The sequence below is a fragment of the Dromiciops gliroides genome, chromosome 6, assembly GCF_019393635.1.
Source record: "Dromiciops gliroides isolate mDroGli1 chromosome 6, mDroGli1.pri, whole genome shotgun sequence".
Classification (NCBI taxonomy): Eukaryota; Metazoa; Chordata; class Mammalia; order Microbiotheria; family Microbiotheriidae; genus Dromiciops; species Dromiciops gliroides.
Window position 1 is genome coordinate 79,039,908 of NC_057866.1, and position 26,151 is coordinate 79,066,058.

Genomic DNA, 26,151 nt, shown 5'->3' on the forward strand with positions numbered 1-26,151 from the left:
GGCCGGTGCTCTATCCACTGCGCCACCTAGCTGCCCCGTATTGCTGGAGATTTTTAAAAACTTGAAGCTCTTCCACCAACTTTATGTTCTTCTGCCAAGTTCACTGCCAACTAGCTGTATCACCTTGAGCAAGTCACTTCCCGCATCTCAGGTTCCCCCTTTGTAAATGAGTTGGTTGGACATGAAAATTAATGAGGCACCTCTTGTGAATGGAGAACCCTATCAGGCACTATACAGATGGTCTTAGAAATATGAAATAAGACACGGCTCTTCGCTGTGTTCTGCTTCCATCGTAGTGGAACAATACAGGAAATACACAAGTGCTGTGTGAGACTTGCAGCAGGAATGAGGGAGGCCAAACGTTATGGGCATATGGAGGAATAGAGTAATGGGAGAAAAAGCACAGGGACAGAGGAATACGAGACATGCATAGCGAATGATGAATATTCCATTTGGGCTGGAGCATAGTCCAAGTGAAGAGAAACATTAGGAAATGGGACATGGAAAAGAAAGATGGTGCCATGTTTGGGAGGGTATTGAACTCCAGCTTCAGGCTTCTGTGTGTCATCGTCGTTGTCATCATCTTCTTCCTCTTCCTTTTCCTCTTCCTCTTCCTCTTCCTCCTCCTCCTCCTTCTTTTTTTGTGAGGCAATTGGGGCTAAGTGACTTGCCCAGGGTCACACAGCTAGTAAGTGTTGTTTAAGATTCTAAATGTGGATTCTAATCTGTTTCCCCAGTTTTGGGGGAAACTGACTAAAATCACTGATAAAACGAGTTTAGGTTTTTAAGGGTTTATTGAAAAATAGAAAAAAAAAAAGATTGAGAACAGAATTCCAACGGCCTGGCATTCCTATCTTTCCTCAAATTTCCTGTGAAGTCCTCTGCCACCGCCACCACCATCAAGTCAGGAACCCAAAAAAGCGAGAGCTCTCCACGCAGGCTCTCTTTCCTCTTTCCTGTCTCCTCCCAGAAAATAGGAGGCTCCTCAAGTTGATTGGCTGGTAGCCTTGATAGACAGCACCCATGAGCAAAACATCATTTCCTGATGCCAAGGAAAAGCCACATGGCCTTGCCCTCTGAGGCATTTTCCTCATGGCGGAGCTTTCCCACAGCAAGTCTCCAGTAGGTAGCATCATTCCAGTCATTACAGTGTCAAGTGTCTGAGGTCGGATTTGAACTCAGGTCCTCCTGAATCCGGGGCCGGTGCTTTATCCACTGCGCCCACCTAGCTGCCCCATGTCTTCTTTTCCTTTGTGATCCCATCTTCTTACATTGGTTTCAATGAATGCCTCTATGCAGATGACTCCCAATTAATTCCATATATCCTGTTCTCTTTATAGAAAGATACCTCCAGTAGATTTCTTTTGTCTTGTCATCACCTCAAACTCATGTTCTGTATTGAACTCCTCCTCACCCTCCATCCAAAACCAATTATTCCTCTTAACTTCTAATTCAGTTAATGGTACCATCATCTTCCCCATCACCCAAGCTCAGAGATACACATTTTTAATCGATTCAGTTGCTAAGTACTGTCTAGTCTGACTCTCAAGACATTTTGTACATGCATACTGGAACTACCCTAGTTGAAGTTTCTCTCTCATCTCACCTAGACCAATTGTAATTCCCTCTTAACTTGGCTTCCTGTTTCCAGCCCCTTCTGTCCCCAAATTGTTTTCTGTGTTGCTCATGGGGTGATCTTCCAAGCTTGCTGCTGCAATCACAGTAAAACTCTAATTTTAAAAAAACAAAAACAAAAAATTCTTCAGTGATTCCCCATTGTCAAATCCTGGCATTCAAGGCCTTCCACCATCTGCCTTTTCAGTCTTAACTCTAGTACCAACTCTCCACCTATTTCTGTTGAAATCCCCATCTTGAGTAAAGTCCAGCTGAAGCACTACCTCCTCCATGAGGATTTCACTCCCTGTTCCCCTCAACTGAAAATGATCTCGGGGGAAGCTAGGTGGCACAGTGGATAGAGCACCGGCCCTGGATTCAGGAGGACCTGAGTTCAAATCCAGCCTCATACACTTGACACTTACTAGCTGTGTGACCCTAGGCAGGTCACTTAACCCCAATTGCCTCACCAAAAAAAAAAAAAGAAAAGAAAAGAAAAGAAAATGATCTCTTTCCTCAGACTTTTTTTCACAAAATTTTGTCTGGGCCTGTAATTTTCACTTAATTTACTATGTTGGGTTTTATTTTTGTACATGCCTCTGTCTCCCTTAAAAAAAAATTTAAGGGGGCAGCTAGGTGGCGCAGTGGATAAAGCATCAGCCTTGGATTCAGGAGTACCTGAGTTCAAATTCGGCCTCAGACACTTGACTTACTAGCTGTGTGACCCTGGGCAAGTCACTTAACCCCCCCATTGCCCAGAAAAAAAAGAAAAAGAAAGTTTAAGTTCCTTAGGAGTAAAGCTCTATGTTGTTGTGTATGCTTTTGCATTTAGTACCTAATATAATGCAAGAATTTAGTAAATGTTCAAAGCCTGAGTTTCATTAAGGAAACAATAGCAAGTTTTAATTAGGAAAATAACTTGGGGAGTTCTGTACATAAGAAATATTAATATGGTAGTAGTATGAATGATGTATTGTAGGGGAGAAGAAGGTGGAGCCTTTTGAAATATTCCAGTGATGGCTTGTAGTGGTACAATGGCAGGGGGCAGAGAGAAGAAGACAAGCAGCGTTGGGGAGGTGGGACCAATTGTACCCAACAAATGATGGGGTTGCTATGTTAATGAAACCAGGCAAATGCATGGATTGGATTCTGAGCTGTTCCATTTTGCTTCTCCCTGATTCATGGTCATGGGCTATATGCATGCTTTTGCTTCTGGGTAACAGCAGAGGGTGGACAGCTCAGGACAGGTCTCTTCCCCACTACTGGAAAAAATAACTCAACACACATCTTACTGATGGTGGGTCAGTATCATTTGTATGTATGAATGACTCTGTTGGTTCATGCAGGTTTGAGAAGCTGCTCATAGCTTTTACAAAGGTTTTTGTTTGTTTTTTAGTGAGGCAATTGGGGTTAAGTGACTTGCCATGGGTCACACAGCTAGTAAGTGTTAAGTGTCTGAGGCTGAATTTGAACTCAGGTCCTCCTGACTCCAGGGCCAGTGCTCTATCCACTGCGCCACCTAGCTGCCCCGTACAAAGGTTTTTAATATCAGTTTTATTAGAAATGTTTCTCTGGAGGTAAGTGACATCAAATTGAGAAATATTTGTCTTGACAAAGCATGTCTTTGTTTCCTTCTAACCCACTCTTTAGCTCACCATGGATGTAGCAGCCTGCAAACCCCTTGCCAACGTCATAGACACTGCTGTAGAGATATTTCTGTGTAGCTATATAACTAACTCTGTGGTAAGTGACATTTGTCTTTGAAGATAGTGATTTGGCCATTTTCTAAACATTAGTTTTTCATTGGTATTGTTCTATTCCCATGTAAATATTTATATGGCTTTGTTGTTGTTCAATCATTTTTCAATCGTGTCTGACCCTTCATAATCCCAGTTTGGGTTTTCTTGGCAAAGATATTAGAGTGGTTTGCCATTTCCTTCTCCAGCTCATTTTATAGATGAGGAAACTGAGGCAAACAGGGTGAAGTGACTTGCCCAAGATCACATAGCTAGGAAGTTTCTGAGGTTACTTTTGAACTCAGGAGTCTTCCTGACTCCCAGCCTTGTGTTCTCTCCACTGCAGTGCCACCTAGCAGGTAGTGAATAGGGGAAACAATGGAATAATACATATTTTAAACAAATGTTTCCTCAGAAATACATCTGAGAATCTGGATAACTCTGTTAGAGTAAACTCCCCTGTATCCAGAATGATTGGGTAATCAAAATTAATTGCATCCTAGTTAGGATAGACTGTTGTCTCCTACAGCACAGGAGAACAGAATGAACTTCGAGGCAGAAGACTTAGGTTATAGTTGAACTAAATATATCATAAAGTTTCTTCCAGTTATAAGTTTCTGTGATACTGAGCTCGAAGTAGTAGTAGTAGTAGTAGTAGTAGTAGTAGTAGTAGTAGTAGTAGTAGTAGTAGTAGTAGTAGTAGTAGTAGTAGTAGTAGTAGTAGTAGTAGTAGTAGTAGTAGGCCTCCACTAGTCACGGACGACCACGGATCAGTGCCTTGAAGAGCCACAGGCCACAGTGTGGCTGTGCAGTCCAATACGGGAGCTGCAGCTCCTGAGTGACATATAACTGGTAACTGCCGCATCCCATGGTTGTATCTACCCCATGAGGAGTAGCTGAAGTGTCCTCTCCAGGGCGCTGGCCTAGGCAGATCAATATGGAGAACAAGCTGTTGCCCATGCAGCAGGTTTTCCCTCTCTGAGACATTGGTGGATCCAAAGGAGAGGCAGAGCCAATACAGTTTGGCACCAGTGCCGCTGCAGGAGTTCTCAGAGGGGTGTGATGTCCAACATCCAACTGCCTAAGGGACTCCGACTCCTGATTTTTCCTCGGGGTTAACTCCCGAAGCCTTTCCCATATATGGGTATAGCCGCAAGGCAGCAGAGGTTTAAAATCAGGGTTTCTTTCCCCTTGGCTTGCCTGCCAAGGCTAAAGAGCCCCACCTGCCCAAAGCGACTGGTTTTAAGGCGCCAGTGACTCGCCTTCGCCCCTTCTCCTGTTAGTGGAAACAGTTCTGCCATGAGAAGGCTATTTGAGACGCACGCCATTGAAGCATTTTATAGAGAGTGGGAGCTTGTCCCCACTCCCACCCTAGCATGACAAACCAAATAGCTCCAAATAGTCCTAGACATATAACCTTTGGAAAGTCACTTAAACACCCCCCAGGCCTCAGCTTCCTCACCTATAAAATGGGGATAATAACATCTGTTTTTCCTGCTACAGAAGATTATTAGGATCAAAACAACTAATGTATGCAAATGGTTGGTAATTGTAAAACATCACATGTAGGGGAGCTATTATCACTAATCGGATGTTTTAATCAAAATCATGCTCCTGGTCAATTTTTTTTGTTTGTTTGTTTTTGGTTTTGTTTTTGCAGGGCAATGGGGGTTAAGTGACTTGCCCAGGGTCACACAGCTAGTAAGTGTCAAGTGTCTGAGGCCGGATTTGAACTCAGGTATTCCTGAATCCAGGGCTGGTGCTTTATCACCTGTGCCACCTAGCTGCCCCCCTGGCCAATTTTTTAAACCACTAACTTCGATGGGCAGTGTGATCCAGTGGAAAGAGTACTGAGTCTGTTTTCAGGTGACCTGGGTTGAAATTCCACTTCTGATGGTTTTACCTCTTATGTTATCACAGTCAAGTCATGAAACCTTCGTAGGCCTCAGTTTCCTTCTCTGTAAAAATAAGGAGATTGGTCTCTGAGGTCACATTAAATTCTCAGTCTGTGATCCTTTGAAGACAAGGGGGAAATGATCATCAGAAGTGTGTGTGAAACAAAGCCAAGAGAGATTGCTAAGACACTATATACCAGAAATGTCCATGTCACTCTGGGCTGGATCTCATAAGATGCAATGGAGGGGGTCAGCTAGGTGGTGCAGTGGATAAAGCACCAGCCCTGGATTCAGGACTACCTACATTCAAATCCAGCCTCAGACACTTGACACTTACTAGCTGTGTGACCCTGGGCAAGTCACTTAACCCATATTGCCCTGCAAAAAAAAAAAAAAAAAGATGGAATGGAAATAAGTGTCAGAGGCAGAAGAAACACCAGCTCTACAGGATGGGAGACTTGTGATGTCTTATGAAAAGGCCTGAGAGTTTTGGTTGGCTGTAACCCCATTGTGAATTGACTGTGTCAGGTGGCTGCCACAGAAAGCTCACGGGATCTTAGGCTGTGCTCATCAATGAATGATACCCAGAAAAGGGGAGATAGTGGGCCCAGTGTCCTCTACCCTGGTCAGACCACATCTGGACACTTGTTTTCCATTCTGGGCTCATCATTTTAAGGAAGGACATTGAAAAACTGCTGCACATGGGGAGGAAATGACCAGAATATTATGGGGAACAGAGACCATCACGTGAGGCTCATTTAAAGATACTGGGCACATGAGACCCAAAAAAGAGAAATTTTGGGACTTTGAGTTTGGGGGGGAGAGGGGGAACCATTGTATGAAGAAGAGGGATTAGTTCCAGAGAGTCCCCAACTGAGGCTTAGGGGTGTAAATTACAAGGAGAAAGCTTTCTGTTCAAGAACATTCTACTAGTTAAAGCTGCCAAGAACAGGATGAACCTTTTGGTGAGGTGGTGCTTTGTTGCAATGTCCAAGCATTGGTTGGATAGCCACCCATCAGAGGTGGGACAGTAGAGTCCGACTTGGAATTGGAGATTAGGCCTGAATGGTCTAGAAAGTTTATTCAGAATCTGAGACTCAGTTATAACAAGGTCATATTTCTACAGCACTTTTACCTTCCCCATAAAATTTGGAGGTAGGTAGTGCAAATGCCTTGCCTATTTAATGGTGACTTGACAAGCATTTCTTTTGTGCCAGGCTCTTTGTTGGAGATAGAAGAAAAGGGGGAGGGTGGAACCACAGTACCTGCTCTCAAGGATTGTAATTGTAATAGGGGAACAATGTGTAAATAACTAGGTGCATGCAAGATATATGCATCGTATGTTTTTGATAGACACAACTACTTAATAATGAGGCACCTGAAAGCTACTCACAGAGGATATGAAGGTAATTTAAAAGGAGAAGGCATTCACAACTGAGAAGACTAGGAAAAGACTCCCTGCATAAATTGGGATTTAAGCTGAGGCTTGGAGGATGTCAGCAAAGGAGGTGGTGGTGAGGCAATGGGGTGGGGGTAGTTAGGGCAAAGCCGTGGAGATGTGAGTTGTAGTTTAATGTTCAAGGAAAGGAAAGTCAGTGTTACTGAATCATAGAGTTCATGGAAGGGAGTAAGATATAAGAAGGTTGGAAAGGTAGGAATGGGCCTGGTTAATGAAACGCTTACAGTGTCAAAGAGCATTTGATATTTAGTCTTAGAGGTAACTGAAAACCTCTGAAACTCGTTGAGCATGGGAGTCAACAGGGGGCAGGCTAGGATAATGGGGTGATGTGGTCTGACCTAGACGTTTGAAAAATCACGTTTGACAGTTGAGTGGCGGATGGATTGGAGTAGAGAGCTACTCGAGGCAGGGCGACCAGATAGAAAGCTATTTCAGTAGTTCAGGCAAAGGATGATGAGAGCCTAGATCAGAGCTGTCTAAGTAGAGAGGAAAGAATGAATTAGATAGATGGGGAAACTGAGGCAGATAGCAATTAACTGACTTGCACACAAACTAGTATTAGAATCAGAAAGAGAACCAAGTTCTCCCTACTCCCAGAGGAGGGCACAGACTTGCCCAAGGTTACCCAGGTATTGAGTAACAGAGTTCAGATTTGAACCTAGCACCTTTGATAACAATCTAGTGTTCTTTCATTACTCTATTTAAATGATAGCTAACTTCAGTTTTACATCACCACCTGTAATATTCTACATGCAGGGAAACTAGACTAATTGCTGTGCTCTGAAATCATTCTGCACTTTCCCATCGCATAGACCAATACCTTGTTGTTGTCTTCCAGAACGCATTCTGGTTTGGCTTGGGAGGTGCCACGATGTTTTTGGTTCCTGCTTTAATTTTTGCTGTAAAGCTATCCAAATTTTATCGTCGAATGGATTCAGAAGATGTCTATGATGAGTGAGTATTAGGACTTTTAGGAAGAACGAAGGGGCTGTCATTAAAATGGAGATTTCCCCAAAGCCTCCCCATTACTTCATCCCAAGTAATTTCAATTACTTAGAGATTATACTTTCCTTGCTTTGTCATAAAAACAGAACTGAATACCATGTGTAGCTAGGGCTTACTCTTAATAACAGTTACCTCCCATACATGAAATGTTAACAGTTGAACTAAATATTCCTTTGTTCTAGTGGTCCTTGTCTTAATTACCTTCTCCTTAACTTCCTTGCTTTCTTTATTTAACCAGTCTTCTATTTCTTATTTACAGTTCTTCTGTCTCAGGGACTTGGCATTTTACTTTATGATAACTGTTTTTACTAGTTTTCTTTCAGCCATATGTATGGGGTTTTTGGTTTGTTTCTGTGTTTTTTGGTTTTGGTTTTTGCCTCACTGTCCCATGAACTTATATACTCTGTTTGTTTTTTTAATTTCACTCATTGTGCTTCCTGGCCTGTTTCTCCCCAAGTTTGCACATCCTTTGGTACATCCATTCTACTATAGTAGAAAGGAAATATGGGAAAGCAGCTGTTGCCTTCATGAGTATTTTTTTTAAATAATTGTTTCCCTCTTTGTTTTATATCTTTTAGTGTTGAAACTTTACCCATGAAAAAGTAAGACTTTTTTTTTAACAGTATTTATTTCAAATCTTTTCATAAAGTGGGTATGGGGGGGGTTATGTTACTCCATGCTGGACCTTTCATTAATAAGAAACAGGTCTGTGATAAAAACAGGTCCAGATGAAAATAAAGTAAATGTAAAGCCTCTTAAAAACAGATTTATATGCATCTCGATGATATCTATATATTTAATGTACAAAAGTAGTTGTTTAGAATGTTTGGTGGTGGTTTCTAAAGATTACAGAATTTGAGTTGACCTTTTTACTGGCTGTGTCAACATTAGCTTGTTTTTGTATAGTCTCCATTGTCATTTACATTGCCTTTGTAACCCATGTTGTCACTTCTTCATCTTAGCAATAACATAAGTCTTTTTTTTTTGGTATATTTATTTTGTTACAGTATGGAAAATGGTAATTATGGTTATCATAAAGATCATTTATATGGTCTTCACAATCCTGTTATGACAAGGTAACACAAAACCCTGAAACTGCATGCCTTATAGTCCTCGCTTTGTGTACTATATTAATCCTTTAATTGCATTTTCTGCATGTATAAAATCACTTTTGTTTTTAATTATTTTGCATGGCACCTCTTTAAGTGTTTGGTCTTTGAGATCATACCTTACACTCTGTTAGATTTGGTGATGATTTCAAGTATTTTGGTGTGTTAAAAAAATCTGAATAATTTTGTAAGTTTATCACTAAAGTTATCTTAAAATTGCCTTGTAGAGCAGGTGAAAGGCCCTTGATGATTAAGTGCATGCACATGTTTTATGTTGTTTGGAGTTTTATTATCCCGTGGTCACTGAATCACATTGTACTAATAAGGCTTATTGAGTTTATAAAGTAGACCTTTGGGGAGTTTGTTTTGTATTGCTTTGTCAACGGAGATAGGCAGATAATGCAAAACATGCTCCACTGGAGACTTCTGAAAGAAAAGTCTTTAAATGCATTTTGTATAATGTTGAACATGTGTAAGCAAACATTCATGAGCAATGAGCTAGAAAGCTAGAAACCCTTTAACTTTTACCCAGTTATTTAGGAACTAGTAGTAATTGCAATAATAATAGCAACAGAGGTACATTTTCATTAGCAATGGCACAGAAAGCATACTTCATTTTTATTGCTTAATAAGCTATGTTGAAATGTAGCACATACCTCTTAATCATAATGATGCTACTTGGGTAAGAAGATAGAGTAATTAGTATCATTATACCACTCATTGAGATCACAGATGGTTCCAGTGAGAGAAACATAGTGTTATCCTTTCTGTCCCATGGTGTTGACAATCTCTCCCTAGTTTTCTTTAAAAGAGAACATATTGGGGGGCAGCTCGGTGGCATAGTGGATAAAGCACCAGCCCTGGATTCAGGAGGACCTGAGTTCAAATTCAGCTTCAGACACTTGACACTTACTAGCTGTGTGACCCTGGGCAAGTCACTTAACCCTCATTTACCGCCCTCCCCCCCAAAAAAAAAGAGAGAAGAAGAGAACATATTGGGCCCTGGATACTCTTCTCTTCTTGAATAATCTTGAAGAATTTTTTGTTATAACCAAAAAAAAAATATATATATATATATTTTTTTCTCTCATCCTAATAGCAAGTCCCACCCATGAAAATTTAAGTAATTTCTTCACTTTCCTCCAGCACAAATCAAGTTGTGAAATCCATTGAGCTTTGGAGTCATTGAAATACAATTTACTTTCTGACCATGGTCATCCATAGAAAATGAGATCTCATCCATCATATGGGCACTTTTAGTTTGCCACATGGATTCTTTATCCACGTAGAACCATATTCAAAGGAAGGAAGCAATCTGAAGATGAATGTCCATAACATCAGCAGTTCTAGCCACCCTCTTATGCGACTTCCTCTAAGACAGCAATTCTTAATTGTTTTGTTGTTGTTGTTGTTGATGTGATGATGATGATAGATCCCTTTGGCATTGTGGTGAAGCCCTTCTGAGATAGATGTTGTTAAATAATTGAAGGAATGGTAAATTTCACTTAGAAGTTAGCAAAAATGGGGCAGCTAGGTGGCACAGTGGACAAAGCACCAGCCCTGGATTCAGGAGGACCTGAGTTCAAATCTGGCCTCAGACACTTGACACTTACTAGCTGTGTGACCCTGGGCAAGTCTCTTAACCCTCATTGCCCCGCAAAAAAACAAACCAAAAAAAAAGAATTTAGCAAAAATAAAGATGTCATTATTTTCCCATTCAGGTTCACACGCCCCTTGAAAACTATCCATAGAGCCTTTGGGGAGTCCATATACCCTAGGTTTCTGCCCTAAGAAGAGTACGATGCATAGCAGGACTGAGGAAATGAAGAACATGGGCCTAAATACTTGCTTTTGGATGCTCATTCTTCTGGGATCTTTCCAAGGGGTTATGATAATTGTTTTTAAGAGATAGATACATATCACATACAGGAAAACATTTGGTAACAAAGTCTTCAGGGTTGGGAGGAAAAGACTTGACTCCTTTAAAGAAAAACATACTTACAGGAAGCAGGTTGCGCTTACCAAGTCACGTTAAATTTGACAGAAATACTATCACATGTTGAGTTATGGAAACTTGTTTTGGATTTATACCATGAAGCTAGCGGTATATCTTGCTGGCTATGAATGGAATCTTCAGTTTTATGGGCCATGGTGGAGGCTTGCAGGGAGCAGGGAGTTGGATTTCCCCCTCTCTTGAATACATAGTTTCTCAGTAACTTTAATTTGTCCCTGGTGAGGAACTGAGTCTGTGCAGTAGAGTAAATCAAACATAGGAGACTCAAGGTGGTATTTTATTTCACAAAAGGAAAACCATGCCCATAATGCTCTGTGCAAATGTGAGGAAGGGTAGTATAGTGGATAGAGAACTAGGCTTGGAATCAGGAGGACCTCAGATTGAATCCCAGAATCTAACAGTGACCCTAGCCAAGTCACCTAATCGTACTGACTGTTGGTTTCCTCATCTACAAAATGGTGGTAGCACCTTCCTCACAGGTTTTTGTGAGGGTCATTTGAGGTATTGTATGCAAAGTTGTGGTAACCATAATAGTGAAAAGTACAATGTAAGGGGAAGCTATTCTTTTTATTAAATTTAGCTTATATTTCTGTGAACTCACTTTCACACTCTGCCTAAATTAATTGTAAAAAGTTGGGCATGGCTCTCTTTGTTCATAATGACTTCAAGCAGAACAAGAAAATGTGTCTGCCGAAGCCAAGCTCATATTTGAATAGGAGATTTTACCCAAATGAGAGAGGATGTTACTTCTACCTGAAACACAGAGGTTTGAGGAAAGCAGCGTTAAGACTATTTCTTTTAAGGAGGAACTATCCAGATAATTTAAACTTGAGAGAGAAGAGGAGCAACATGTAATGATTAGCACTTATAATGTGTCAGCTGTTATGCTTGACAAATATTACCTCATTTGATCTTCGTAATAATCCTGGTACATGGGTTGTTATTATTCTCATTTTGTAGTTGAAGAAACTAAACCAGACAGAGGTTAAATAACCTGCCCAGGGTCACACAGCTAGTAAGTATCTGGGGCCAATTATAAACTCACATCTTCAGACTCCAGGCCCAATGGTCAGTCCACTGCACCAACCACCTAGCTACATCTAATCTGCCAATTGGTCAGCTGAGCCAGGAAGTGCATTCCAGTCACTGAAGAATACAATTGGTTTACAAATTGAAGAGAGGAGTTCTTGGCATCAGGGTTCTTATTTGCTGCCCATGTTCACCTGGGATTGGAATTTTCCAGGTTTTTTGAAAAGGCTCTTTTGTTACCTTGTAGTTCTGGGGTCCATAAATAGGTGGTAATATAAAGAATTTATTAGATTATAGGGATAACAAAAAAAAGGAATCTGGTGAGAAAGAAAGATAGAAAAAATATATAGTGTATGTATATCATATATACACATACATACAAACATATGTCTGTACATATTTATGTGTGTCTATGTAACTGTAAGGGCTAAATTTATTATGGGGAGTTAATTGGGTGGTTAATTGGATTCAGAAAATAATTGAGAGACCTCTAGGTCCAAAGTTTCCCCCCTTCTAAACTTCCTTTTTTAGTTATTTCTCCCAGGCTAATAAGGAAGTAGATTAACAGCCTCTTTTCCACAAACAAACCAGGTTTTATTAATGGGAATTAAAATTTATAACAAAGGTGAAGTTAATAAAGCCAGGGACAAGGGAATAGGGGAAGAGAAAAATGGATAAGCTCCCTGGCTCTAGCAAAGACTGAGTCAAACCCTTAAATTGCTTCCAGTTCAGCTAACTAGAAGAGCTGGCCTCGTTCTTAATAACTTACCACCTGGGGGTCCTTAGTTTCAATGGGAGTCAGCTGTGCAGTCCCTCTCCAGTCTGCTCCTGAAGCTCACCAACAGGAAAAGAGAGCTTCTCAGACTCAGCATTCTCCTTTCTACTTTTTCTTTCCCTCCCCCAAAGGGGAGGTCCTTCAAGGTGGTTGGCTGAAAGTAGTCCTCAGTGATGTCAGTAGTACACCAACATGTCACTCAGGGCCTGCAAGGTGTGGCTACACTCTAATCATCCCCAAGTAGGTACTTAGTCAGTTTCTCATTCTCACCCAATTCAAACAATACTAAATCAATCAGGTGGGACCCCTGGGCATCTGCTAAATTCCATTATTTTATCACATAACTAATATATAAATATATGGTTTACATATAAACTTGACTTCGGTCAAGAGGAAAAACAGATTTGAGAGATTTTTCATAAGTTACATTTTTAGAACAGTTTACTTATAAGTGACAGGGAAAAGGAGACTTTTCATTGTTTTTGAGCTGCGAGATGCATTAGTAGGACAGATTTACTACAGACAACCATAATTTGCATGACTATAAAGCTGTAAAATAGAAATTAAGTATTAGTTTTATTTCAAGCACAGGTCTTGTTTGTAATAAAGCATATACTAAAATGAACTTTTCTGTCAGAGAGATAGGGGAGAAAACCCAGCAATCCTCTTGGGGAACAAGTCATTCCTGGCTTCCCTTCCTTTTTTATTACTTTTGCTACTTTACATTTTCCCTACGTGTACTCTTGAAGGAAACTTAATTTTTCTATATTTGCTAATGCTTTTACTTCATTGATTTTTAAAGAAAATTTCTTGGTAGTTTTTCTTAAGTACTTTTAATAAACATGCTAGAAGCATTTAGATCATTGGTTCCTAACATTTGTTGTTCTACAAACCCCTTTCAACAATGAGTTGAATTCCTCTGGGGCAATTCAATATCCTACTCATAATATTCTTTTAAATGTATTAAGTGCTCACAATATCTAGTGATGACTTCTGTCCCCAAAAGCTTCATGTTAAATTTTACATTATACAGTCATAATTATAAGCTACAAAAGGAGGCACATTCTTATTTTCACGGAGTAAAAATAGATTTGTACTATAATTGGGGAATTCTTTGCTGTCCAAGTTGCTATTAAAGGATTTTTATCCCCAGCCTTTTGGGTCATCATCACAAAAGCCCAAGGAAAGTGTTTGCAGGCCATTATGTGGGAACCACTGATTTAAATGGCACTGTTTTACTTCCATGAATTTCTTCTAAGGATGCCATTAGGACTTAAACATTTTGGAAACTTTGCTTTGCTACCAATATTCATGGGGTCACTTTATCCTCAAAGCCTTCTCTTCTTCATTACTATACTGGTTCCCATAATGCTTGCTACCAATATTCATGGGGTCACTTTATCCTCAAAGCCTTCTCTTCCTCATTACTACACTGGTTCCCATAATGCTTTATCTTTCCAAGAGTGTTACATCTTTCTTCTCTTTTTTTAGTGCCATGGAACAGTGGTAGAGGATACTGAAATTGGATGAGGTAAGCTAGAAGTTTCTACACAAAATAATTTGTGACTACGACAGAATCAATTTTTAGTTTTAAGAACTTTGCCACATATAATGAATTGTGATAGGAATTTTACCCCTTTAAATCAACCAGCTTGTTAAACATCACGTACACCCAGGGCAGATTGAGATAATTGCAACATAGTGGATAGAGAGTTGACCTTCGAGCCTGGAATTGCTCGAGTTTTCGTCCTGCCTTTGATACATACTTACTGAAACCTTGGACAAGTTTTTTAGGGTCTCAGTGCATTAGGCCGGAGGTGTCAGACACACTTGTGGCCTACAGCATTCCTGAGTGGATCTCTAGCTTGAATCAGATTAAAATGTAATTGGGAGGGGCAGCTAGGTGGAGCAATGAATAAAGCACCGGCCCTGGATTCAGGAGGACCTGAGTTCAAATGTGGCCTCAGACACTTGATACTTACTAGCTGTGTGACCCTGGGCAAGTCTCTTAACCCACATTGCCCCATGCCGACCCCCCCCCCCATGGAAAAAAATATAATTTGGAAATGTTTAACAAAATAAGTTAAAATGGAATTAAGTGTAGATAATACTACATTTTAAAACCAAGTCAGTGTGTGGCCTGCAGGGATCCTTATATACCATTTAATGGCCCCCATTTCTATTTGGGTTTGACATTACTGCTTTAGGAAACCCTCTAAGAGTATTAGTTTCATAGAAGGTGCCAACCTGCATAGATCCTACTGAGAATTCCTTGTACCAGTAAAATCACGGGTGAAGCTCCCTTTCCTTACAAATCCTGCACTGTGGTTTTATACCACATCAGTGAAATAGAGAAGGCATAAAAATTTAACGAATGTCCTCAGCAGTGTAGAAGCCTCTATAAATAAGACCTGTTTAATTATTTTTGTGTTGTTTTCATGTCATGAATTGCAGAGGTGATTCGCTAGCATGTTTCATGCTGTTTACCCTAGATAACATAATTGCTAGTTACAGCTCCATTATATATTCATGTCAGGGGTTTGCTTAGGATTCTGAATTACTAATTTTTTGCATTGATCTGATTTTGATGACTTTAAATGTTTCTTAAGTTATTGTATGACCCTTAATTTCCAGCCTCAAGATACTTACATGGAAGAGAACATAGAATTCTACCTATATTCCAACCTACAAGCACCTTTCAAATCCATTATGGTTTTTAATGGTTTCCTAGTAACACAGCTTTAAATCAAGGGACCATATGATTATGGGGTGCTATGATATGAGCTAATGGATGGTGCAGTTCCTGACTGGAGCTCTATCACCAGCACATTTCTCTGGTTGACCACTGTTCAAGGCTAATGCCACTGGATTTTAAATGTTATGGGGGTGGGGGGCAGATGTTAGTTTTTGGTTTTTACTTTTTTACACTGGGTTTCTATCTCAAAACCACCCATATCTGTATACTGGCTCTGTTTAATGTTATTTTTCAGGGAACAAGTGCCCATGTATAAATGTTCCATTTTATTATATGGGAAATGCATTAAACTGACAACGTTTACATTTAAAATACATTTTATATGCAGTAATTTTGTATATATACCTTTTGTTACCACAGTCTTATGAGTGTTTTAAAAAAAAAAAATTTTAGTATTGAGTCATTTACTTTCAAAATGAGCATAAACCAGCATGATCGGTGTTGATTGTTGGTGCTGTTAAAGAATCCATTTCTTAATAAAGTATGTCTGTGAATTCTACAGTCTGTCATTTTGGGCCCACATGCCACCTACAGGGTATTTCTTCTACTCTTTAAATGATCCATTAAGATCATTTTGAAAAGAATACACAGAAGACAAGTGTGAGAATCAGATTGATTCTTCATAGTAATTTGAAAAAAAAACATTTAAAAATATATAGGGTGCTTGGTTTCTTCAGTTAGCTGGAAACTGGAATGGTTTTTAATAAGTGTCAACTCTAGGGGGATTTAAATTTATTTTTTCTGATTTGTGAATCTGGGAGAAAAAAGACTGAAGCTATGTCTCTTGAGGGTGAAGGGGGATGATGCTTGGGATGGATTCGAGATATTCAGAACTATTTGACCACAAAAATAATTCCTGTGGTTTTCAGATAATTCCTCTATTAAAATGAGGCCATCTGGGAAATGGTCACAGTTTTCAGACAGACACGATTCTGGAAGAGTACTATTTTCCAGAACCCCTGTGTTGTTGTTTTTTCTGTTTATATGATAAATAATTCTTTGAAAAGAGATCCTAACAAGTATGTGAAAGCACATAATAATTGTTTGCTGTGAATTTTTTTCTACTAGATTACTCCCCCATCGGGTCAGAAAAGGCAGAATTTCAAATAGGCAAAATGTAGCACATGTATAAAGTTACTCAAAATGTCAGGTTTTAAAGAATTTGTATTTTCACTTGAAAAATGATGTCCCCAACTCATTCCAATAAAAACAATATGCCCTACTTGGTTTGTGGATGGAAGTTGTTTTTATTCATGGTGCCAGGGTTTGGGGTTGGGGGTGTTGTGGATCTGGTGGTATGATATCAAGCTTTGTATGTGAAAACTTATTTTTTTCAATATGACATACATTATCAAGTCCCTACTGTGTTCCTGATATGGAAAATTTGAGTTCAAGGAATACATTTCGCTAGGGAGAAACAACATATACATATAAGCAAATCCAAAATATATACTTTTGGGGGGTGGGGCAATGAGGGTTAAATGAGTTTCCCAAGGTCATACAGCTAGTAAGTGTCAAGTGTCTGAGAATGGATTTGAACTCATTTCCTCCTGAATCCAGGGCCGGTGCTTTATCCACTGTACCACCTAGCTGTCCCCAATAAATATTTTTTTCAAAGAATGAATAAGATGGTGCCTTTTTTAGCATTTAGTCCTAATAGTGGGACATCCAGCGATCTGTTCTTGGCCCTTTTCTACTCTTCAGCACGATTATTAGTTCCGGAGGTGAAGTTAGGAATGACTTGCTTTTCAAACTGGCAAAGATCACTTTGGGAGGGATGCTAATAGGTTGGATAATAAAATCCAAAACACATCTCATCAGGCCAAAACAATGGACTGAATCTTAATGAGATGAAATTGAATCCCATTGAATAGAAAATCCTACCCTTGGGTTAAAAAAAGCCAACTGTTAAATCCAGGATAAAAGACATGACTAGATAATACTTCCTATGAAAAAGACTCTGAAGCCTCAGTGGAATACAAGCTTAATGTCAGGCAACCCGTATTGATTAGGTATCGGTGCAGCCAGGCACGGTGCTAGGCACTAGAGATACAAATACAATGAATGAAATAATCTATCGGTAAGGTGCTAACAGTCTGACAACAGCTAAAAAAAATCAATATTGTGGTTAGACAACCTTAAAAAAAAAAAGGCACAGTGAATTGGTCCGGGTTTTTTTTTTTTTTTTTTGGGCAACGTGGCTAAAATGGAAATATATTTTCCATGATTTGATAAGTATAATTGATAACATATTGCTTGCTTTCTCAGTGGGTGGGGAGACCGGGGGAAGGATAATTTGGAACTCCAAATTCTTTTTAAAAGCTAAAAATAATAAATTGTAATAAAAGCAATCTTTATTTTTACTTTGCCTTGTTCATATTTTACCTCTGTATGTTTCTGTTCCACTCTGGGCAGCATATTTTAGATAGGACTTTGACAAGCTGTAGTGTTCAAAGGATCGAAATGTCGAAAAAACTGACTAGAGAATCCTGCCATATAAGAATCGGATGATTGTTTGTCCTTTGCTCTCCAAGAAGACCATGACATTGGGGGGAAGGGGGGGCACAGAGAGAGCCCTGTCACCATGACTTGAAGTGAATTGGATTTAAGTGAGGCAGGGTTGTGCAGAGTCACCAGCCCTTCTCACTCCTTAGCCCATGAAAAGAATTGGAGGGACCTTGGCTGGCACCTAATTGCTGTCTTGAAGGATTTGAAGAGTAGTCATGTAAAAGTGAGATTGAACTCCTGGTCCCCCAGACGGCAGAATTAAGACTAATGTGTGGGAGTGAGAGGGACAAATTTTAGCTTGATCTAAGGAAAACATCCAATTCAAGCTATTCCCAAGTGGAATGGGATGCCAGGAGGAGACTGATAAAAATGCTCAAGAAATTACGAAGCCATATATGGGCAAAGAGACAGGTCTATATGGTTTGGACCGTAGGTGTTTAAGAAAAGCTACCACATTTGTCATTTGGGTGAGCAGGCTTCCCTCTTTGCATCTCAGCCTCCTGTCATTACCAAACCACATAAGCTAGCATAGATTCGCAGGCTTGGAGTGGAAAACAAATTGTACGAATTCCAAACCAGGTTTTTCCAACTCCGTTTTTAAAAATTGTAAAATGGTGTATTCAAGTCAAGCTGTTTGACTTGAGAAGTTTTTAGGGTCAGGTTCTTTACAGTAATTTATCCCCATTGGAAGACCAAGATTATACTACACATAATAGCTACATGCTAACAGTTTATAACCCCAAAGTTAAAAATATTTAAATCGTATCCTAATTTGAAATGTATAATCATTCAGGTGGAGCCTAGGGTAGATTCAATCTTTGGACAGTTTATTTGGTGACAGGAGAAACAAAATAATGTGGGAAATCATTGTTTGCTAAATCAACCAGCAGCAGAGTCCTGGTTGTTTTTTGTGGATGACACTGTCCCCAAATTGATATGATAAATGTAGTCGTGGCCCAAGATGACAGATATTTTATTTGATTGCCCAGTGGTTCAAAAACAGTGGTTCTGAATTTGAAAAACAAGAATTGGAAATTGGAGATAGAGGTATTGACCCTGAGGTGGTGATGTATTGATTCATCTGAAGCCTTTATTTTCAAATGTATATACAAGGCAATGGAAAGCTGCTTTTTAACTCTGTCTTACCTCATCTTAAGGTATTCCTGGTCTAATTTCTCACATTTTTTTGAAAGACTCAGTATGCCTCACCTATCCTAGAAGAGCAGTGGCTACTCATGGGCCAAATCCCACTGCTGACTGGCACAGAAACAGAAGCTTTGACCTGCTCCATTTCTCACCTGGGCTGTTTCAGTTCTCCTTAAACAGCTTTCTGGAGGCTCCACCACAAAGGGCCTCACCACATTAATTCCTGTCTTAGTGTGAATGCCTAATTAGTTTTAGCCCTACTACAGCTCAGAACTCTTGAGCTCAAGCAATCTGCCAGCCTCACCCTCTCCAGCAGCAGGAATTATCTATGCACCACCATGCCTGGCTAATTTTTATTTTCAAAATAAAATCTAAAAGTGTATGTGAATGTTACCATCTGCACAATCTGGACGGTTGAAATGTATTGAGTGCATACTATGTTCAGGTTTCCATGAAGCTCGGAATGTAGGAAAGAGCTGGATTCGGAGTCAGGATCAGGGCTCCACATGGATCAAGTCACTCTCCCCGGTTCTCAACCTCCTCATCTGTAAATACAGAATGGTTCCAAAAGTTGACCTCTAAGGTCCCTTGTAATTCTAATTTCCACTATTCCTCAGACATCAGCATCAATGCCTCTCAAATAAACCTGTGGAATAACTGCAAACTGCCAACAACTGTGTGCTCCTGTGGGCATTTCCTCTTTGTCAGTGTGCTCAGACTCTCAACAGGTTGGTTGAGGCTAAATTATGGTAGGTATTTAATGGCAGACAAAGGTCAATAATGATGGAATTGTCCAATAACAGGATGAGAAATGTTTAATCATTATAATTGTGTCCAACTCTTTTTGGGCAAAGATACTAGAGTGGTTTACCATAGGCCGTATTACAGATGAGGAAACTGAGGCAAATGGGCTTAAGTAACTTGCCCATGGTCAAAGTGCTAATAAATGTCTGAGATCAGATTTGAACTTAGGTCTTCCTAGCTCCAGGCCCAGCACTCTAACTAACCACTCTGCTACCTAGCTACCCTGTGATAAGAAACAGAAACGATTTGGCTAGGAGACTAAAATCTAGCAAAAATGAGATTGTTGTAAGTGCCAACACAGTTATGTTAGATATGTAGTATGTGTTTGGGCTAGATCCTAGTGTCTTAGACTGTGAGTCATGACCCGATATGGGGGTGGGGGGGTCACAAAAAATTTGGCAATAATAAAAGATTATGTATACCTATTTTATATACTTCTACACCTGGGTTGCATAAAAATTTCCCCAGCAATAAAAAAAGGATCACAAGTGGGAAAAGTTCAAGAAAGCCTTGGCTAGATGATGCTTAAGGCGAGCTGCATGGTGATGACCTTTATCCCCTAGAAGTTTTTCATCAAAGACATCCTCATAGCAGGAATGAATAAAAGACCAAGAAAATAGTCAAGTAATTGCTCTCCAATAGAGTAGCTGAAGCTTGGGGAAAAAAAGGTACATTGGTACAGTCAGTGGGCTGATGAATGTCCATATATTTGGACCCAAAGAACTCACTGTTAGGTGTAGATGACAGAAAGGTTAAAGACAGACAGAAGTGTCCAATATAAACCAAAGTATGTATAGTCGTACTGTTTTGTGGTAGGAAAAGAACTGGAAACCAAGTAGATGCCAATCAGTTGGTGAAAGGGGATGCAAATTGTGGCATATTTGTATGAGAGAATATTACTACACAAGAAGAAGCAATGCAAATCAATTCAAAGAATGGGAAAAAGAGCCGATGAGTGGCATAAGCAGAACTAGGATCTGAGTTGTATGTATGTGTATGTATGTACATATATGTAGAGAGCAGGGTAGACACATATATAGAGACCAGCTAGGTGGCACAGTGCATCAAAAGCTAAGCCTGGAGTCAGAAATACTTATCTTCCTGAATTCAAATTCGGCCTCAGACACTTACTAGCTGTGTGCCCCTGAACAAGTCACTTTCCCCTGTTTGCCTCAGTTTCCTTATCTGCAAAATGAGTTGGAGAAAGAAATGGCAAACCAGTCCAGTATCTTTTCCAAGAAAACCCCAAATGAGGTCACAGAGAATTGGACACAACTGAAAAATTACTGAATAAAAACATATGTATATATTATGTGTTTACATGTATGCACATATATGTAATAGACATCTACAATATTGTAAATGGAGAGCACACACACAAAAAAACCATGAAACAAATGTAATTTAGGCATGGCTTGGCCCTGGAGGATTGTTGAAACAACGCACCTCCCTCCCTTCACAAAGGTGTAGTACTGTGGGTGTAGGAGGTGGCATAAACTAAAATTTCACTGGTATACTAATTTTGGTGACCTGCTTTTTTCTTTTTTATGTAACAAGGTATAGCTTTCAGGATAGGAGAGGTGGTCAGATGACATAAATGTGACTGATATCAATATTTTTTTTTAAAAGTCTTCAGGGGGGGCAGCTAGGTGGCACAGTGGATAGAGCACCAGCCCTGGAGTCAGGAGGACCTGAGTTCAAATCCGACCTCAGACACTTAACACTTACTAGCTGTGTGACCCTGGGCAAGTCACTTAACCCCAATTGCCTCGCTAAAAAAAAAAAGAAAAAGAAAAAGTCTTCAGGGGGCGGCTAGGTGGCCCAGTGGATAAAGCATCGGCCCTGGATTCAGGAGTACCTGAGTTCAAATCCGGCCTCAGACACTTGACACTTACTAGCTGTGTGACCCTGGGCCAAGTCACTTAACCCCCATTGCCCCGCCCCCCCCCCAAAAAAAGTCTTCATAGTCTAATACAAATACACTGTGCAAAGATGCTTTGCTAGAGCACTTACTGTTGCTTTTGGAGGATGACTTAATAGCTCTGTTCTCGTCTTGTTTCGTTTTACCTTACCTCTCTTGTTCTCTTTGGATCATCCTTATATTTTGCTCTAGATTTGTTTCTTCTGTCTAGTTATTCCTTTAGCCTGGATCTAACCTGCGCCAGACTCCTACCCCTCCAGTATCCATTCCTATGGTGACTCTCCTCTCCAGTTCTGACTTTTGGCATCATAGGTGGATATACACTCCATTTATCTCTTCCTGGCTTCCAACACAGACTTCCTTTTTGTGTGTGAAATGAACAGTTGACTGCCCTGAACTGCTAGCATCTTGGCTCCTAACTCTAGCCCTGACAACACCAACTGTCTGGATAGGGCAGCAGCTACTTGCCAAATGAATATATTTGTGAGATGGAAGGTAATGCCTTTAAATACTTATGTGATCACACATGTAACTTGAGCAATATTTCCTTGGGGAAAAAAAGCACACAATAGAATATATGAGAAAAAAGATATTGAGTATGTATTTCTTTTATATGCAGTATGATGATTCAATGACACAGGGTTGGTTGGCTTCAAAACCTCTAACCAGTCCAGAAATAGCATTCCCACAGCCATTGCATTCTGTTATTCTGTTGTGTCAGGGATAACTATAAAGAAATGAATGACCAGAGAAGTTTTTGCTACAATCAGGAAGGCCCCAAAGTCAATCTAGAGGGCAAAAAGGCAAATGCTACTAACCCTAATTAGGACACCATTCCTACAGGATCAAATGACTATTAGCTAGAATTAATACAGTGCTTCAAATGTTATCTCATTTGGTCCTCACTACAATTTATAGGTGCTATTATTACATCCATTTTACAGATGAACAAACTGAGTCTGAGTAAGGTTGTGTGACCCAAGGTAATGCAGATAGTGTCTGAGTCAAAACTTGAACTCAAGTCTTCCTGACTCTAAGTCCAATACTGTGCCACCCAGCTTCCTCCAATATAAATCTGAAGTCTTGTTTTCATGACTAATGTGGAAATATGTTTAACATCATTGCAATGTGTAACCTATATTAGATTGCTTGATGGCTTCAGGAGGGGAAAGGGAAGGGAGGGAGGGAGAAAAATTTGGAACTCAAAATGTCAAAAAATGAATGTTGAAAAGTGTCTTTACGTGATATTGGAAAAATAAAATAGTATTTAAAAAAAAGAATGAAGGAGAAACAACAGTATAAATGGGCCACTCCCTTTCCTGGTTATTCACTTCAGGAATGACATTGTTTATATGGCTTTCCTTATGTAAATATTCTACTCAGTGTCAGATTGTTGTTCATAAAGCCCAGATTTGGCCATGTAATATCCCTACTTAATAAAATCCAGTAGCTCTCTATCACCTCCAAGATAAAATTAAAAGAAAAAAGTCTACTGTTTGACATTTAAGGTCTTTCACAACCTGACCCCATTCTACCTTTCCAGACTGAAATATTATATCCTTTTACATAGAATGTCATCCAGCCAAAATGGCTTCACTGTCCCTCACACACGGCGCTCCATCTTGTCTCAGCCTTTGCACTAGCTGTTCTCCAGCTTCTAAAATAGGAATCCATGGTATCCTTCAAGGCTCAGTTCAATTCAGCACCTTCTACATGAACATTTTCCTGATCTCCCCAATCTCTAATGTCTCCTTCCTCTGCCCAAATGACCTTGTAGTGTTTTTATGTCAACCTGTTTATGTGCATTTTCTCTCCCTTACCAAACTATAATCTCTTCCAGGTCAGGGTCTGTTTTCACTTTTGTTTTTGTACCCCTAGCACTTAGCACAGTTTACAAATGCTGGTTGGTTGATGGATCGATGGATGGATCTTTTCTTTCTCTCTCACTCCAAGGCTGCCCATAGGCTGTAGTGAACCCCGAGTAATGCCGAGGCCTCTAGGTTGGTATTCAAAGTGGAATTACATAGCAAATGTAGGATGATGGCAGAGCAAGGGAGTCAAGTAAGACCTCTTTTTTTGATGAGGCAATGAGGGTTAAGTGACTTGCCTAGGGTCACACAGCTAGTAAGTGTCAAGTGTCTGAGGCCAGATTTGAACTCAGGTCCTTCTGAATTCAGGGCCAGTGCTTTTATCCACTGCAGCACCTAGCTGCCCCAAGACCCCTCTTTGTTAGAGCAAAACTATGTGGCTTGAAGGGCATGTTAGCTTTGGGGGCTGGGGTAAGAGCTGTTCTCTGGATGTGTTAGAGTTCCTCTGAGGGGGTGTGTGTGTGTCCCTGAAGTAGCCATTCATTATCCTTCTATAAAATGCCTAAGATCTTACATGGGCCCAGGAACTACCAAACTTTTGAACAGTATTAACTGTGTGTCACAAGGTCAGTTACAAGTGTGCCCTTGAAAACACCTCCAGATGCTCATAGAGGGACTTTCATTATGGGTCCCAGACACAAATTATAAGGTGCAAATTTGTAAATAAGATCATGGAAAGAAATTTTAAGCAAATATATCAGTTTATATTTCCAAATGAGCCTTTCATTCTTTTTTTCTGCTTTGAATAGAATTTGATTTTCCAAAATATATGTAAAAACAAATTTTAACATTAATTCTTTAAAACTTTGTGTTCCAACTTCTCTCCCTCCCTTCATCCCCACCCCCCACCCACAAGAACTCAAGCAATTCAAAATAAGTTATACATGAGTAGTCATGGAAAAATTCCCATATTAGCTAGTTGTGAGAGAAAACAATCAAAAAACCCAAAACTTCAGATTAAGGAATTGTCAAAGAGGAAAAGAAAAAAAAATTTTTTAATGTGTTTCTATCTGTTTTCAGATACTATCAGTTCTTTCTCTGCAGATGGGCTGCTATCTTCATAAGTCCTTCAGGGTTATATTGGATCATTGCCTTGCTGAAAATAACCACATGCTTCCCAGCAGATCATCCCCCACTATTGCTGTTATTTTGTATACAGTACATTTCACTCTGCTTCAGTTCATGTAGGTCTTTCCAGGTTTTTCTGATAGTATCCTGTTCATTATAACCTGTCTAAAATTACCTTAAGCTTGACAGAGAATTTTCCTCATAAAAGCCCAGCAAAGTAGGTGCCATATGTTTTGCCATTATAATCAATCATCATAACTATTTCCTTCCATCCTACTCCCTTCCCATGACATTTACTCTATCTTCTTTTTACCTATTCCTCCTCAAAAGTGTTTTACTTCTGACTATCCTCTCCCCTGCTCTGCACTCCCTTTTTTCACCCTTCCTTCTTTATCCTCCTCCCCTCTTACTTTCCTGCAGGGCTAAATAGATTACTCCTCCCTATTGGGCCGTTCATTCTTTTCTTTTCTTTCTTTTTTTTTTTTGTGGGGCAATGGGGGTTAAGTGACTTGCCCAGGGTCACACAGCTAGTAAGTGTCAAGTGTCTGAACCCGAATTTGAACTCAGGTACTCCTGAATCCAGGGCTGGTGCCCTATCCACTGGGCCACCTAGCTGCCCCAGGGCCATTCATTCTTAAAGGAGTGACTTCTACCTAGGCAGTGTGATGTAGAAAGATGGTCCTGGACCGATAGTCAGAATACCTTGGCAACTTCCTAACTAGCATATGATCACTAGCAAGTAAGTCCCTTAACTCTTCTGAGCCTCAGGTTCTTCATCTGGCAAATGGGTCAATAATACTTATACTATCTACATCAAAGAACAGTGTAACAAAAAATATTTTAGAATCCTTGAAGTGCTACATAAATATTATCATTGAATAATCTAGAAGAGTTTGTTTCTGTTTTTCCTGGAGGATACAATGTGTGCCTAAACAACTGTGCCACATAGTACAATGTGATGAGGATAAATAAAAGATCTAGATAAAGTACTCTAGGAAAAATAGAGGAGGAAAGGATGGAGGAGGAGGAGGAGGAGGAAGAGGAGGAGGAGGTGATAGCATCAGAGCTGGACTTTCAACCAGAGCAGAAGTTTTTCTTTTTTTCTGTCCTTTATTTTTTCTTTTAAAAAAAATATTTTTTATTTAGACTTTTCCCTAAATTACATATAAAAACAAATTTTTTCACATTGATTTTTTTTTGTGGGGCAATGGGGGTTAAGTGACTTGCCCAGGGTCACACAGCCAGTAAGTGTCAAGTGTCTGAGGCCAGATTTGAACTCAGGAACTCCTGAATCCAGGACCGGTGCTTTATCCACTGCGCCACCTAGCCGACCCCACATTGATTTTTTAAAACTTTGTGTTCCAAATTTTCTTCCTCCCTCTCTCCAAACCCCTCCTTAAGAAATCAAGCAATTCATATAAAGCACCTCCACATTAGGTTGTGAA

General features: G+C 39.9%; 1 protein-coding gene across 15 annotated transcripts in view; it reads left to right on the plus strand.

Annotated features, from left to right (window-relative positions):
* PROM1 (prominin 1) overlaps positions 1–16,613 on the plus strand; it is a 168,343-nt gene extending 151,730 nt beyond the window's left edge. For 10 of the 15 annotated variants that reach the window (XM_043972684.1, XM_043972682.1, XM_043972687.1 and 7 more), the window contains 6 exons: positions 3,265–3,357; positions 7,543–7,658; positions 8,288–8,311; positions 8,717–8,785; positions 14,128–14,167; positions 15,271–16,613. In XM_043972684.1, the coding sequence (XP_043828619.1) occupies positions 3,265–3,357; positions 7,543–7,658; positions 8,288–8,311; positions 8,717–8,785; positions 14,128–14,146 (321 nt within the window). In that variant the 3' untranslated portion in view covers positions 14,147–14,167; positions 15,271–16,613. Of the gene's footprint in view, positions 1–3,264; positions 3,358–7,542; positions 7,659–7,968; positions 8,786–14,127; positions 14,168–15,270 lie in introns of all 15 variants that reach the window. The other 5 variants (XM_043972694.1, XM_043972695.1, XM_043972696.1 and 2 more) reach the window with 3 other exon arrangements.
* The last annotated feature ends 9,538 nt before the right edge of the window (positions 16,614–26,151 follow it).